This window comes from Microtus oregoni, unplaced genomic scaffold (genome assembly GCF_018167655.1).
Source record: "Microtus oregoni isolate MIOR12 unplaced genomic scaffold, Mior012 000014F_ref0000157, whole genome shotgun sequence".
Taxonomy (NCBI): domain Eukaryota; kingdom Metazoa; phylum Chordata; class Mammalia; order Rodentia; family Cricetidae; genus Microtus; species Microtus oregoni.
The window spans coordinates 24,059,568-24,076,966 of record NW_024543073.1 but is presented as its reverse complement, the minus strand read 5'-3'; the positions used below and the strand labels follow the sequence as shown (position 1 = coordinate 24,076,966).

Genomic DNA, 17,399 nt, shown 5'->3' with positions numbered 1-17,399 from the left:
GGATCCACAGGAGATGTGGGCAGGAGGGAAACAAGGCAGCAGCTTGTATCTGTTGCAGCACTAGGGAGGAGACTGGGGTTGGGTCTAGGAGAACAGAGAGTAGAGAAGTTCTGTGGGTAAGATACCTGGTCTTCTGGCAGGTGGTTGTGCAGGGACTGTCTACTGAGGCCACTGGGACACAGTGACAGTTATTGAGAGGAAGACCATGATGAGATTCACAGGAGACATGGATGTGGGAAGGGAAGCTGTAGCTGTGTTTTGTTCCAGCACGAGGGACAAGCCTGAGGATTAGGTCTGGGAGAACTGGAGCATTTTTTTTATCCTTTATTTTCTACAGTTTAAGCATGATATATTTTTGTTAGTATAATGGTTGGTGTTCTGTGTTTTCTAGTTTTGGGGTTTGAAATTTTCAGTGTTTGGTGCTTCTCTCTGTCTTAATATTTTACTACTTCACATATATTATACTTTTTGTAATTGCCCATAGTTCTTAGATATTTTGCTCTATTTTTTGTTTTTGTTTTGTTGCCTTTTTAGCGTTTTTCTCCTTGCATTTCTGTTGTGGAAATTGTCAGACTTACATTCTTCCATTAGCCATGTCTACTCTACTAATAATACTAATAATACTCAAGATGGAAGAAAACGTCATAATAATGGGTCCCTACACCATTCTGAATTATCTGTTATTAACCTCTAGGAAATAAGATGGAATCATTTGTTTTAAAGTCATTTGAAAAAATTACAAAGACACTTTTGTACTTATAAATAAATATCAGCAGCCTAAAAATATGAACACATTGGGAAATAGTAGACATCCATAGAGATAGAGAAGCAGGGCTGCTTAAATGAATTTTATAGAAAGGATAATGGAAACCTTGATTATTGTAGTAAGGATGAAAAAATGTCAAAGATATTTATTTATCCACCTCTGTTCTTCCAGACAAGACATACTTCATTTGTGATATGTCACTGACCTCTGAAATACCTGATTATAGATCAACTAAACTTGATATAAAAATGGTAATAATAATAACTAATACTTCTTGACAACATATTTTATGCCACTCTATTCCAGTCGCCTTGGCTAAATTTAGTCATTGAATCCCTGATAACTCTGCAGCTCAGTGTTGGTCAGCATGTACATTTTGCTGGGAAGAAACCACTGCTGAAGCTCAGGAACAGAAGTTTCAGACATTCTTATTGTTTTTGTTTTAATTGTATCTTTTACACTGTGTTATATTTTCTGAAACTTGGCTTGGTCATGTCTTACAGTTTTCATTTTTAAGTTAATACCAAAATCAAAATATAAAACACATTCCAACTTTTTAAAGTTCACTTTTTTTTTTAAATTGACATTTCCCATCTACAGTACATTATTGGAGTAAGTTCTGTGTTCTTGATTAATTTAAACAAAACCTTAGATGGTGACAAGGACTTAAATAGTCCAAGAGAATTATCACCTGAAGCTGAGCGAGAATTGGTTTTGATTGAAGAGAATTTATGGAAGCCACATGTGGATCCAAATCTTAACTGCATTGTGGTCATATTACCCTCCAAATAGTCCCCTATAGGAACTTTAATACAGAGGGAAGATATTATCTTATAATGGAGCTTTTTACCACATAAACCAAGTAAAAAAAATTTAAAACTTATGTGGAAAAGGTCTCTGAGTTCATTCTCAAAGGAAAATTGAGACTTTGTCAGTTAGGAGTATCTTTTAAAAATGATGAAATCAACAAATTATGGGAAGAAAGTGAACCCTGGAAAAGAGCTTTTAATATTTTGGGTGAGATATTTCACAACAACTATCGCAAAAGAAAGAGAACTCAATTTATAAAGAGAACTAATTGGATCTTTCCTTACATTGTATGGGACATACCAGTAACTGGAGCCCCTGCATTCTATACTGATGCAAATAAATCAGGAAAGGCAGGTTACAAATCAGAAATTTAAGTAAAGTGGGTCAGAACTCTTAAGATTCTGTCCAAAAGTCAAAATTATATGCTATTCTCATGGTATTAAGGGATTTTTAAGAACCTCTCAATATAGTTACAGATTTGCAATATGCAGAAAGAATTGTTTTTCATATTGAAACTACTGAGTTCATACCAGATGATACAGAGTTGACTATTATTTATTCAGTTACAAAGATACAATCAGGAATAGTAATCATCCTATGTACATAACACACATCTGATCCCTTATGACTCTCTAGTTCTCTAGTGCAATGTAATGCAGAAATCGATCAATTATTTGTTGTAAATGTGCTGAAGGCTTTAGAATTTGACAAAAAACCATCATGTCAATAGCAAAGGTTTAATTTTCTAACACATGACAACAAGCCAAGGAAATTATAAGGAAATGTCCTACTTGTTCTTTATTCAACCAAACACTACTACCTGCAGGAAGTAATTCAAAAGGCACTCAAAGGAATGAAATCTGGTAGAGATGTGTTTCATTTTGTAGAATATGTACACCACACTATTGATACCTATTCAGGTTTTCAATGGGCAATTGCTTTGAGTTTGGAAAAGGCTGATTCAGTAATCATATATTTGATAGAAGTTATGGACATCATGGACATACCTGAACAAATAAAGACAGACAGTGTTGCAGCATATGTCTCTAAGAAAATGAAACAGTTTTGCTTATTATAATATAAAGCATATTACAGCTATACCACACAATCCTACAGTTCAGGCAGTTACAGAAGAAATCAAACTCTAAAGGACATGTTAAATAAACAGGAAAGGATGATAAATGCCCCCAGAAATAGATTGCATAATGCTTTATTAACATTGAATTTTCTAAATGCAAATGAGAAAGGAATAGCAGCTGTGGCGATACATTAGATAGTAGAAAAATCTATGGAAATAAATCAGATGGTATACCTTAAAGATTTGTTGACTTCAGAATGGAAACCAGGACACGTGTTACGTTGAGGAAGGGGCCTTGCTTTTGTTTCCACAGGAGAAGAAAAGGTATGGATACTATCAAAATTGATAAAGATTCTATTTGAACAAGAGACACATCTTAATTAAAAGAGATGATAGCTCATCAAACAGCATGGCCCCTTAATCTAAACTAACACATAAAACTAAAAAATCTTTTTATTTGATCAAATATAACTTGCCAAAAGAGAATAGCCCTAAAATTAGAGCTAGGAAGGGTTTTATTTTTGTCTTTTAAAGAAAATAGAAGTATCCAGCTAAGGAATCTGAAGACCACTGGACAAATGAGACATCTGAAGAAAAAGTACAATTCATCTATTAAAAAAGTCTCAAGAAAAGGCATAAACTTGCCTATTGATATATCACATTCACAACAGGATAAAATTCCATAAATCTTCCCAAATGTTTGTTTCTGCTATTCTCTACAGACATATAATGCAAATGGTCTTTTTGTAACCCCAGTCGGATTAAAGATTAAAGCTGGTTTTGGAGTTTGAGTGTGGCTCTTTCCTTCTCTAAACCCAAGCATGCTTATTAAAATGAAATCCAAAATCTCTCTCTCAGAAGAACCAACTGATATGGAACAGAAGAAAAATAAAAATTTAAGAACTACTCTGTTGCCACTAACTCATATTCATTTGGTTTTATATTGACACTTTAACAACTTTTCTGAAGATATAAGGTTTATAAGATATATATATATATATATATATATATTTATATATATATAACTTTTTGTCACGATATTAATGGTCATAGAGTACTAACTATTTCTAGAAAAAGGTTTCATCTACCTTCCTGTACATGATTTTGTGTTTGAGTCTTTATCAGTTTTGTGCAGTGAACCATGAGCATGCCTAACAGTGACCTTTGGAGTCCCCAAAAGGAGGGTAGGGCCCCACAATGACAATTCCTCCAGGACTATGGTAGCCCCACTAAGCTGAAAAATATCACCTAAAGATAGGCTGTGGACTACAAATTGCTCAGAACAATTTTGAGGTGGCTAGCTGAGATGATTCAGCCTAACAGACTACTCTAGCCAGGACTCAAGCTCTGCACTTCCCCATTACACAGAAATTGGACAACAAATGATATAGCTGCCTCTCCTAGTCCTTGACAATTAACCCCAATTTTTCTTTTCAGAATCCCTTAAAGATACTGTTACTCCCAGAGAGCAGGAAGTAAATTTAAGGAAAACTATGCCCACCTTCCCAAGAGGTGGGGTGGGTCACTTTTGGTTGTTCAATGGGTTATGGATATTTGTCATTGTTTAGGGGTTTGATTACAAGTTGTTATTGATTATGGTCAGGAGGAAAGTTGAGCAAAGGAGATTAGATACATAGTTCTTGTTTTGAAAAGAAAAGAGGGATATAGAGATGATAGGAGAAAAGGTAGATTATTGAATCTACTTTTCAAAAGCAACTACTAGTTTTAAATGTTTTACATTGGTTTTGATTGTTGTATATTATATACAAATTTTGCATATTGATACGAATTTGAGATTAATTTTGTTAGAACATACTGTACCTAAATTTCGACTCTTGTTCAAGGTATCATACCTATACAACTCATTTAACAATGTAATGCAAATTTCTAGTCCTTGAAAATTATTACTACCAACTGTTTAGAATAATAAGAAAATGCAAGAGGCTGGAGAGATGGCTCAGCGGTTAAGAGCACTGACTGCTCTTCCAGAGGTCCTGAGTTCAATTCCCAGCAACCACATGGTGGCTCACAGCCATCTGTAATGAGATCTGGTGCCCTCTTCTGGCCAGCAAGCAGACAGACAGAACACTGTATACATAATAAATAAATAAATCTTTTTTTTAAAAAAAAAAACAAGTGTTAAAAAAATAAGAAAGTGCATGTTAGTAGTTAATCACCTGTTATAATCGTACTTGTAGTCACATTAGATCTGTTTTCAAGGTCATACAAAGATATATTTTAGATAGATAGGTCATCTTCAAGTACTTCAGAGATCAACAGAACATGGCATTTAAGATGGTTTAATAACATAGGTTCTTTTTTTTTTATGACAATGAGACATCTCTGGTAGCACCAGTCTACCTCAGAGAAGATGATCGGCATCGAAGAAACTCCACATGGAGTTTATTTTCTTTGTGGCAAAAGGAAGCTACTGGGCAAGGAAATGCCCTTGCCTCAATTGCTGACAGTATGCTGTCCTAATTGGACAAGCAGGCTACAAAAGAAAATGACTGCCAAACTATTGTCAAGACAAGGTGAGACAGCCATTCAGAATATCCTTCTTCATAGAAAAGTCTGTTGAATATGCTAGGCCTATAGGCCCAAGATGGATGCCCCAACATTGCAGAAGAGCTATGGGTGACTGTCTAGGCAGCCAGCTGTTTCTGTCATTTTTCAGAATTTTTAGAAGTCTCTTGCTTGTACTTCTTGTTTACTCAGTTAATATTATTTCCTTCTTGGGTCTCTGAGGGAGTTGAAGACTAGATAGTTATGGTTAAAGTTTTCCTTGTTACCAGATCCAGAAAGTAAGTTATGATAGAAAGTAAATTATGTACAAGACTTTAGACTCACCAAGATAGAATAGATATGGAGTATTTCCTCTGAATTTGTCAAATGCAAATAGACTAGACATTGTTGATCTATTATTGTCCATATATATTGTTCATAGTTATTGTAAACTGTATATTGTTTTTCTTGTATTAGTTATAGCCTTTTATTTTGATAAAAAGGGGAAATGCAATGATATTTCATTTGTATTTTAATAAATAATGCTTGCCTGAAGACCAGAATGCAAACAGCCATGCTAGTCAGTCAATATAGGCCATGCAGTGGTGGCACATACCTTCAGGTAGCCTAGTGTGGCCGGGTGGTGGTGGTGCACGCCTTAATCCCAGCACTGGAGGGAATATAAGGCAGGATGAGACAGGAACTCGCTCTCTTTCAGTCTGAAGATTTTATAGAGGTAAGAGCTCTCTAGTAGCTGGCTACTTTGCTTTTCTGGTCTTCTGTTTGAACCCCAATATCTGTCTCTGGGTTTTATTATTCATGTTATACCCTTTTAAAGTCCAATCTTTTAAAAATATCTGGCTGCTTTCAAACTCCAAAGTTTTTCTTAAATTCCAAAGTCTCTCTAAAAGTTTAGTCTTTTGACTATGGACTCTTATAAAATAAAGAAATTATTTAAACACTTCTTATACCGAAAGGGAAGAACAGGACACAGAATCAAATCAAAGAAAACCCAAAGCCAGTAGTGTAAAAAGTTCAGTGTTCGACACTTTGGGTTCCAATGATCTTGAGCAGCCCCACATCTGGCTCTGCCATTTGAAGCACACACAGCTGATCTCCTAGGTTCAGGTATGCTCCATACCACACTTCTTGCTCTCCTCACTGGCTGCCCACTGTGCTGGAGTCTCCCAAGGCTGCATCTTCACTGCTGGTCTTTCCCTGGCCTTTTTTGGGGATGCTAACTCATCCATGTGACACCACACCTCAGCTGATTGCTTTTATTTCTGTATCATGATTTCTGTGGTCTAGTTTTCTAACCAAACCACCAGTTCATTTAAATGTTGGTGCCTCTACTTTCATTTTTTTCTGGCTTCTTTTTACTATTGGAGTATTTTCTTCATCCCTATTCGAATAGGTTTGGTTTTTTTTTTAATTTTTTTTCTTCAAGATTAGCTTAACTAAAACTGTTTTCCATGAAATTAATTCAGTTTGACTGCTTTTTCCCTGCTGTGTTCACAGCTCTTACAAGTTTTCTCCCAGGTTGCCTGCAATTTCAGTGGACCGTTGTTCTCTTGTGTATTTGGAGAGGGTTGTGCCTGTTCTTAACATGTGGAAGATAGGTGACAGTGCCTCTGTTTGTGCATAAGTACCCAAGTGGCTGCAAATATATAAAGAACATGCTATTTTTACTGAGTCAGCAATATTACTACTACTTAATAACCATTACCTTTTTAACCTAAGTGATGTTTATTCCCTTCAGAGGTGATTCTGTTTACAATCTACTTCGGTGCTATTTAGGAGGTGGGAAGAACACTGTATGAATGGCTTTACCTCTAGCTGTGTTTTTGCCAGTTACTAGGTTCTATTGTTTATTACTTTAGAGTGTCAAATAATTATTTTTCTTTCTATTTATCAAATACCGAAGAATAGCTTCTTGTATTCCATGTCATTTGCTTGGCAAGTGCCAAGTCTAAAGTAGAAAGAATCCTGGAAAAATATGTGCATTTTCTGCTTGTGGGAATGCTGTTTTTATGTGTCTGTTACATCTAACTTGTCGGTTTTGATTATAAATCTGTCTTAGTTTACTTAATCTATCAGTTTCTAGGAGGCCCCTGAACCTTTCATTGTGATTTTGAATTTATTAGTTTCTTTGTAGTTTTGTCAGTTTTGCGGTTATGCCCTTTCATGCATTAAAGATTATTATTTGCTCATGAATTATTCCTTTTATTAAGTAAAAATGCTTTTTATACTTACTAATTCTTTTGCTTTAAATTTGATTTTGTTATAGCATCTAATTTGATTTCATTGAGTAACTTACCATTTGTGATTCTACAGTGAAAGAATGATTATTTTATGGCTTCCTTTTTAACAATGTTTAAAACCATGTTCACTTAATGGTTAGCTGTGACTTGGTGCCATATATTACACCCTGATCTTAAAAATGAGTTATATGGTCATCTTTCAGTACTCAGATGAAATGATTCTACAAATCAGTGGACACTTTACATGTAATAGCATCCTTGATTAATGCCATTGTCTGTGGGGAATGTTAGCATGAAAAGAAGTTTACTCTGGGCTACTCTTCTTCAAGACTACATGTAGCTACTAGGAAACAACAAAAATAAATATGAACGAAGTTGACTTGTGTCGGCTTTCTTCGAGGAGTTTGGTGTACTTGCCTGGTGTAAGATAACATATGCTGTTTTAGAATTTGTATACTTATTAATTCTGTAAATGACAAATTTTATTTAAGTAAAAAAAAGTCAACATAATAAACTCAGGTTCAGTCCATCCAGCTCTTATTGTCCTTGTGCTCAGAATAAGTTCCACCTGTTCAAGAAAGAAAAAGTCATTCCTTTTAGGTCTGTTCAGTTTGAAAACAGAAATTTTACTTATAATGTGGTAAACACTGCAGTAAATTAATACAAGGGTTATAGGAACCACAAATTCTGATTTATTGTTTGTTGATGAGAAGGTCATGAAAATATAAAGGGGGAACCATAAGAGGCAAATAAAAGACCTTACTGCATGGCTGGGGGTAATGAAATATATGTAATATGAAATATATGTGATATGAAATTAGATGTCGGATATTGTGGGGAGGGGACAGTAAAAGTGGAGGGGACAGGGGTAAAGTGGGGACAGTGTCACAGGGAAGAAAAGGGAAGAGTATCTGAAAATGCCATAATGAAATCCAGTACTGTGTGAAGTCATCTAAATCCAGAAAAAGCCACCTCATGCAGCAATTTCACGTCACTTACTTCAGCTACACAGACCTTTCTAATATTTCCCATGCTCCTTCACTCTTCCTCATCCTTTACTTTGCAGGGCATAACTGTTCTGACTTAACTTCTGACCCTTACTGCCAACCAGCTCTTTCTTTAGGTCTCAGCTTAGATGATTTTCTTCTAGACTACACCTTCCTCTTCATAACTTTCCCATGCTACCAAGTACAGCTGAGTATAATTATGTCTTCTTTCAGGATTATAAATGTCTCTGAAAAAGAGCAGAGTCTGCTCAGTACTCCATTACATATGGGGTGTTTGTAAAGTTTGTTGTATTTAAATGCATGCTTGGATGAAAAATATCAAGTCAAACTTAGACTTGAAATATGTGTACCAGGCTAAGGTACTTCATTATGTTGGCATCATTCACACTTCACGTTCTTACATTTGAATTCTGGGCTTACTATATTTTATTTATTTTTGATTTTAAGATGGATACTCCTAGGTAGCCTGCAACTTTCTGTGTAGAGAAAGCTATCCCTAAACTCCTGCTCTGCTTCACAAATCCAAGAGCACTGACATGTCCTGCCATACCTGGCTTTTGAGCCAGTTTTACATGAAAACAGGCACATGTAAGTTTCTGTTTCAGAAATCTTTCTCCCAGTCTTTTCACTCAGTTTCTCCAGAACTGCACTGAATGAATTTTATTTGTCTCAAAAAAGTAAACTGACCTTTTTAAGGATGAAGGTTTCTCAGCATAAAAATATTCTAGTAATGCAGTATATAAAGACAGTTTCTTGTCTAAGCATTTTAAGTGGCAATATGAGAAATAAGAACAGATTCTAGGATTCATTTAGGGGCAGCATTCTTCTGTTGCTCGGAATTGGGTAGATCTATTTTAATAAGGCATACTAACTGTCTATGTTGAGGCTTTTAACAATCATCATGAGGATCACGGGTGTGCATCTCGTGCAAGGTCATATATGATCATCTGTAATTCCTTTAGAGCACACTAGCGTTGGCTAGAAAGAGGATCACAGATAAATTTTGTTTTAACCACTGTCTCACAAGAGTCTGCTTTTAAAACAGCTCACTAGTATATTTTAAAAAAACAATAACAAAACCCCTTTTTTATATGTTCTAAAAGGGAGAACCAATTGTTGGCTGAATATCTCGTTTTCGGTTTGTTTTACTCTATTTTTCAAAGATATGATCTATTTTTAGGGTCTTTTAAAAAGTAATTTAAAGTTATCTTCAAAATATTTCAGATTAATCAGCTCCCTTTGCAGTTATCTTTTATCTAGGCGTTTTTATGTGCTAACCTGTGGTGGTGCTTGGTTTTGCTCTGTGAGGCAATTAAATAGTTTAAAATCCAGTAGCAGAGATGAGCAGTCACACTCCATCCTGGGAGGAAGGAGGCAGAGTTGGGCACTCGCTGGCACGTGAGAGCAGGTCCAGTGAGTTAATTCCCTTTCAGTTCAGAGTGAATAGGAACAAGTATTTTCATTTACTAATTTATTTTCATCTTGCCTTTTTGTAAGCCACCTGTTTTGCCTCCTATAAATAAACATCTTTTAAAGTAAGTAATAGATTTTGGCTCAAGCTATTCTCGGTTTCTTTTTTATGTGTACTAACTTTCTTGAAAGAAGAAACATTCTAAATAGCTTTAAAAATATTCAGTGATAGAAATCATCCTAGGTATTGTAGTAAAATAATTCAATTTTTGACTTAAAAATCCATTAAATTTCTGCTTAACCATGTCTTCTTATTTGTTCTGGGTAAAACTTAAAATAGTTTATTAGTTACATACTATTTCAAATCCAGGCTAATGGTGTTGTTGAGGGAAATAAATTGAAAATGGTAAGCTTGAAATTTCTTCCTATGAGTTTATAATGTGTGTGTGTGTGTGTGTGTGTGTGTGTGTGTGTGTGTGTGTGTGTGAAACATGTCTTTGAGGAGATGCACTGGGTTATGTCTGTCTGTCTATGTCTTCTAGCTTTGGATTTGCTATGTAGCACAGACTGGTCCTCAAGTCATAGCATCCTCCTCCCTCATCCTCTTAAGTGCTGGGACTACAGACAGGTACTGGTGCTCCCAAAGGAAATAGCCATCTTGTATAATTATAAACTAAGTTGTAACTGATATTATATCTTTTAAATGAGTCTCATGATGATTAACTTCTTGAGAAAATCACTATTGAAAAAAAAAGTGCCAATGGTTTGGTTCATGCTGTTGGTACAGAGCTGTGATGTGTTCTGGGACAAAGATGTTTCAGAAGAACAACGTCAGTAGAAGGGAGTGGCTGTGGGAGTGCGTTTAGAACAAATGTGCTGGGACTCCAAGACAAGACAATAGAAGGAAGAACTGAGCAAATGGAAGGAGTTCTGTAGCAAACACTTGCTAGGAAGGATGTGTGCCTTGTAGATCTCCTGTATGGCAGCAGGCGCGTGGAGAGATGTCTGCAAGTACTCAGTATCTTCATGGTTTCAGGGTGGGTGTTGGAAATGCCCTCCAGGTAGGAAAAGCAATATTTATCATGGAGACATGGCAGAAATATAGTAAATGAGCTATTCACAGCCAGGGACTCTTGCTGCAGCTAGTGGTGAAGTCTAGTTTTCAGCTCGTTCTCGCTGACTGAGATACAGAACTATAACATATTAATTAGGACATCTGAGGCTTTCAGTCCCCATCTGGGTAGCAAGAGAAGCAACCAGCCTACAAAATAAAGGAAGTGGGCCCTGTTCCAGTGCAGGAACTAAGGTCAGATCCCACTCACTGTGATACAGGATATAAAGCCAAACCAGGCACCATCAGCACATGTGACAGGATGGCGAATCCCAAACAATGCTTCCAGCAGGTGTCTGTCTTTCCCTGCCTGCCCATCACTGAGCTCAACAGTCTAGACAGGATTGGTGGAACTTTCCTTAGCAGTCAGGGAGCAGGAGCAGGGAGGGTGGGCTAGAGACACAGCTGGCAGTTGCCGAGGAGATGCTGCATGTGACTTTCTTCTCTCTAAGCTCTGCCACTGTCCCTGTGGAATGAAGAAAACCAATTGACCTGAGCAAGATGCAAAGCCAGTTACAGAATTGTGACACCAGATGGGCCACAAAACCAAGTGTGGCTTAATGTGAGATTTATTTTTGTTTGTTTACTCTTAACCAGGATATTGATTTAATGAAAATTATATAATTAGGAAATATATAGTCTACATCAGGGTAACTGCAGCAACGTCTAGAGAACTTTGGAGTTACTCACCTTCTGTACGTCCTTTGAACAACCTTTTCCAGAAGTGAATAGGAATTTAGAGGTGGAGGTGTGCTTGTTTTCATTTCCCTGCAGAGTTCCTTCCAAATTTTAAAACCAATATACCTGTATCTGCAACAGCCATTCAGAGCAGACTCAGTAGCTTAAACCAGACCAACTTAGTCTTCTTGCAGTTGTTATATCAAAAGTCTCGGGTGTCTCCACTGTGATCTCTGCTCCCCATTTCACATAGATGAAATTCATGATGAGCCTTCTGGGCAAGAGTTGATAGAAGCACAAGGAGAAATGGTCAAACAGCAGTTCAGGGGCATGGTATATGTTTGAAGGAAATATAAAGATAGAAAGCCAGCAATAAAAGTGTAGATAGAATATTGATGTTTTATCAGTGGAAAATTATAAAACGTTATTGATTTGATCACAGAATGTTACTCAACATACTTCTGTGTTGGAGGTTGTAATATACCTTACCTGGCTACAGCTGGGAAACTAGAAATTAAAAACCAAAGCATCCAGCCATTTGTGTACTAAAGTGTGTCTTCAGCTACATCTACAAGGTGGATATTGTTCTCATTCTTACCCAGTTCATCTAGTCAGTGTAATTTTGCCTCTAGTTATTTCCCATTAACTAGCAAAATTAATTTGTATTCAGATGAGTTTTTAAGAAAAATGGTAAACACTAACCTCAGACCATGCAGATACGCAGGTAAATTCGGCATAAAATGCATTGCTTTCTAGTTTTTATTGTCAGAAAACAGAATAATGTTAAATTAGTTAATATAAAGTGTTTGAAAATGGACAGTAAAGTTCAACAAGTAGAATAGAAATAAATTGTTTTCAAATAAACATATGTGTTATGCAGTAAGTTGTCAACAAATGATCATGTTGACTCTTTAGCTTGCCTATATCACATTATTTTCTGCTCCAATTCCTCCATATGTCCAACAATGTCTTCAGCCAGTAATCAGACTACTTAAGTGTAGCTCGCATTATAGTTGGCACGGCAAGGTAACTACTGCCGCCGTTTTAAGGTTTTCTTTCAAATCCCTCTATATAGCTAGTGTGTGTTGTGTTGCCATAAAAAGATCTCCGTCACAGCCTAGCAACTGGGTCGTCTGAGACTGAGCACTGCCACCTAGTGGGGGACCTTCCTGCTGTGAAGGCAGAAGAGCAAAGAGAATAAACTCGTACACACATTCTTTTATGAGATGGAGTATCCCCTCCTAGAAGTGGGGAGAGTCCATCTCTTCTTACAGTGCGGCCTCTCACTTCAGTCACATTGGCAACACCTGAACTGGGTTCATTGCAGTTGAAATCATGGAGTCTCAAAATAGTGCACATGACTTACTGAGTAATGAATACCAATAATCCTGTTTCCCCTTCTTACCCTATGTTTAATCTCCTCCCAAACTCTAAGTCATACCCTCTCCTTATTTTTACAGTTATTTCTTTTTAGTCTTACACATTCTTAATATTTTTTGTGTTCCACCAAACACAAATTTTGTATCTTAACCCTCACTGTATAGTCAGAAACTGGTTTTTTAATTACTAAGAGTTACTTTGTGTATAACGTCTTGATAAAAGCTTATTTTATTTTATGACAGATTAATATTTTTAACTTTGTGTCAACTCTTTGAAACCTCCTAGAGGTTTATTCATCTCCTTTTCAAATACCGAAGCTAATGATTGGTAAGTGCTCATTAGGGTGCTCGTATCTGAAAACTGCGGATTTAAAGGACACAATGGAAACACACGTTTATATCTGAATGGAAGGCTCACATTGAGATTAGTTACAAGAAATATCCATATTGTATGTTTTTCTTTTATTAAGACAAGAAGTTATTATAAAAAATCAAACTATAACAATTAAATAATAAAGGATATTCAGTGATACTCTTATGGGAATTTATGTAATTCCAGTGAAACTGATCCTCTGTGGTATCTCACTAATTGTATTGTTTAGTGGTAACTAGTTCCTTGTTAGGTAGCTGTGCTGACTCCTGCACAGTTCTTACTTAGGCCCAGTTATAACTTGCTGTTTGCTCTTAGGTAACAGATTAAATTTGCCCCATGTGTTAGAAGTAAAGTTGAAACAAGTTTTTCCAAGAAACTTAGAACCCTTTCCTTCTAGAAGCTTTAATCAAACAGCTCAGTTCTTCAGTTTATAGAGTCAGTACTTAGAATACTTAGATAAATAATGTACATAAATTAGCATGGTAGTCAACTGGAGGGTTATTGTTTGACAGTACTTATAGTACCGATTAGTATACATCTGTGACATTTAGCAGAGTAGCATTTGTTAGTGGACCAAATGGTGCTCCAAGCTGAACCCCATAACACAATAATGGCAGTGGACTGTTAGTAAAGCCTAGCACAAGTGATGAACAGTGTGGCTCAGCCTGTGGCCCACAGGGTAAAGTAGAGGTCAGAATGATCCAGACTTGTACTTTGTGACTTTGATAATTTAATTGTAATCTTATTATAAATTATAATATTGTGTTCCTTTTGTATCTTTAAAGAAGACTAAAAATTACTCTAACACCAAATAACTAGCTGTACCATGTGCTGTAAGTCATCTAGTTATCAGGTTACCTTTTACGAGGAACCACATCTTTGTGAGCGAAGCAAGAATGTTGAAAGTGAAGAATCCTCATGCTTACCTTTGCACAATAAGAGTTTGGCATGTCTTGAAATGTAAGGAGAGTCTAACAACAGTAAAAACTGGGCATGGCAGCATACACGGGGGGGGGGAGGGGGAGGGTCAGGGGTTCAAGGCCAGCTTCAGGGGAGTAGTGAGTTCAAGGTCAATCAGGACTTGAAACTGCTATGTAAGACTCTATTAATAAACACTAGAACATAGAAATACGCACAGAGACCGAGAGACACAGACAGACACAGAAAGCAACAACAAAACAATAAAAGACTCATTTAATTCAGCCAGGAGTCTCTGTAGCCTGGTCTGGAAGTTCGTGTGTCTTCACTGTGTTTTCAGAATTGTTTGCAGCGTTGAGGGCTCTGCCCCATTCTTTCTGTTCTCCTTGGGTCAGATTGCAATAAATATTTTCTCTTTTATTTGTTTTGTTTATTGTCTTTCTCCTCTTGCTAAGAATAAGCCTTAAAGCAAGGGTTTTATTTCTGTTATATTCACTGCTATGTTGACCCTCAAAAGTCCTTGATGAGAAAACCAAAAAAGTGAATATTTTTCTGGACTTATAAAATAACGGCATAAACCTTCATAAAGTATTCATAGGGCGAAGACCTTTCAAGGAAAAAGTAACAAATACTTGTAAACAATATAGTCTGGAGAAAGCAATCTACATTCTTTCTTCTTCATTGGTACAAATAAACCTGTTTTATTTTTCTAGTGTATGAAAAAAAGTTACCAGTGTCGGTTTTGGGCAGCTAAGAATAGATGAAAATAGATTTGAATTATTTCAAAGACAGAGATCAAATCTCAATTCCTAGACCTGGCTGTAACTGTGTGTTTAAGGCTAACAGGGTTGTTGGTAGTAAATTCGCCCCTCTCAACAGTGTATTAAAATTTTATGCAAGTTTAGTTAAATGGAAAGGTAGCTTGCTTTCATTTAAAGACCATGTGCGACTTGTGCAGAATGAAAGGAATAGTCACTACAGGCCGTGGCACGCTTTCCTCGGAGCATGCTCAGTTCCCTCTTTTGTATTCATATGCGTTGGCTGAGATTACATTTGGGTTCATACGTAAGCAGTACTTCACGCAATCACATTTTAGCCTACATGTCTTTGGGAACTGTGAAAATCATTGCTCTCAACCATTTCAAGTATTGTGGAATAAACCTCTCTTTTTGTTTGTTTGACTGTTTGTTTTTTTAAAAAGCCAGGACATGCTAAGATACTGTATCTTCTGCGGGCTACAAATGCACAGATGGATTCAGTAGTACACAGTAGGCAGTGCAGCATGCACTTGACTCTGGAACCTGCTTGCAGTATTTTTTACAACAAAGCTGTTAAAAATCAAACTGCTATGTCCTCAGCCTCTCTGCTGCCCTTGTAGTAAAGTCATTCAGAATCTTCTCTTTCTACTGTTTTGAAATACATCATCCATTCTTGCTAACCACAGTAACAGTACATTCAGTGTAACACCAGAACTTACTCCCTGTATCCAACTGGTACTCTGCACTTGTCGAGCAGCCTGGCTCCGTATCTTCTTTATCCTCTACTAACCACCTTCTCCACTTTATGAAACCAGCTCTTTAAATTCCACATTTGCATCAGATATGTGCTGTTTGTCTCTCTACCCTGCTTTATTTGTACTTAACATAATGTCCTCCGGGTTCATTAATGCTGTCACGTTTTTTATGGCTAAATAGAATTCCATTGTGTATATGGGCCACATTTTCCTTAACCATCCATTTATCAGTGAACATTTAGGTTGATTCTGTATTTTTCTGTTATAAATAGAATTTCAGACAACATAGGATTGCAGATGTCTCTGCAACACATTAATCTCTTTTCTTGTGGATAGACCCAGCAGTAAGATCGTCAGCTGCTGTGGCAGATCTGTTTCTGAGTTTTCTGAGGACCTTGCATGTGTTTTCCCATAAAGGTGGTACCAGTTTATATCCCCATCGGGACCCTTCTTGAGTAGTTTTAGGACTTTGAATGTGTTTAATCAAGTTGAAAAATAAAATCCATAGTTGCAGAGCAATTTTATGTATAGCTGATATTTAAAAAAATAAATCTATAATCCTGATTTGACTACAAAGAATCTAAACTAAAGGTTTAATTTTTCATGTTCCTAATAAAATGCTGGGATTTCTTTAAAAGTTTACAAATGGAATAAACATTGAATTTTTCAACCTGATGTTTTTCATAACTTGTGTGAGACCAGTGATTTCAAATCTAGTTTATTTTTCTTCTTCAGTCTTCCATTTGCATTTTCATCTTTACCACCTTATAGTTTATATTTTGGGTAATGATTGTAACATTTTAAAAGGGAATAATAATATGGCTATCTCTAGGCATAAAGTTAATTGTACTTGTTTGTGACATAACTAAGCATAATCCAAATAAAAATCTTTCTCTCAATCCCTGTGATCATCGTACACAGACTTTTGTCTATTTGTACATTCATTGCTAATGTTTACCATTTCAAACGTGTGTACCTTAAAATTAAGCATTTATTTAAATTCTTATCATCTGTCACATTACTGTCAGCATTTAATATATATTCAAATGTGTCATCCAAGAAAGGTCTTTGCCTTCATGAAATTTCTAGAGGCCCACTGAAGCCAGTGACATTGTTCGTCACTCTGTTAATCACAGTTCGCTTGTGGAGTGGGAAGTCAGTAGCTTTTGCTCCCAGGAGTGCAAAAGCAGCCACCCTGTGATCGTCTCAGCAGCCTGTGGTCCTGTGCCTTCTCTGTAATGATGTAGCTCTGTCTCTCCTTTATTCTTTGCAGAGTGCTGCAGCAGCTCCCAGCCCCGTGCTAGGAAACATGCCCCCAGGAGATGGCATGCCAGTAGGTCCTGTGCCACCAGGGTTCTTTCAGGTACTTGGAGACTTGACTAGGAATGTTAAGGCATAGGGACTCCTGCTTGTTGTTGTTTATGATAATGAAGTAGGATGAGGCTCTTTTAATTCTTCTAGTTTGATTCTTAAGGTAAATACTATACTGTACAGCCAACTCTTGATTGCTCAGACTGGTTATCTATTACATTTTCCTCCTTTGTTATATTATTTGTTATGACTAATATCAATGAAATGGTTTGATAATTA

The 17,399-nt window shown here is 36.5% G+C and overlaps 1 protein-coding gene across 4 annotated transcripts in view; it reads left to right on the top strand.

The window, feature by feature from the left end:
• Positions 1 to 17,399, top strand: part of Ssbp2 (single stranded DNA binding protein 2) — a 254,278-nt gene that overhangs the window by 165,154 nt on the left and 71,725 nt on the right. For 2 of the 4 annotated variants that reach the window (XM_041663317.1, XM_041663318.1), the window contains exon 5: positions 17,083 to 17,172. The exons of the other annotated variants lie outside the window; for them this stretch is intronic. In XM_041663317.1, the coding sequence (XP_041519251.1) occupies positions 17,083 to 17,172 (90 nt within the window). The remainder of the gene's footprint in view (positions 1 to 17,082; positions 17,173 to 17,399) is intronic. 4 annotated transcript variants of the gene reach the window in all.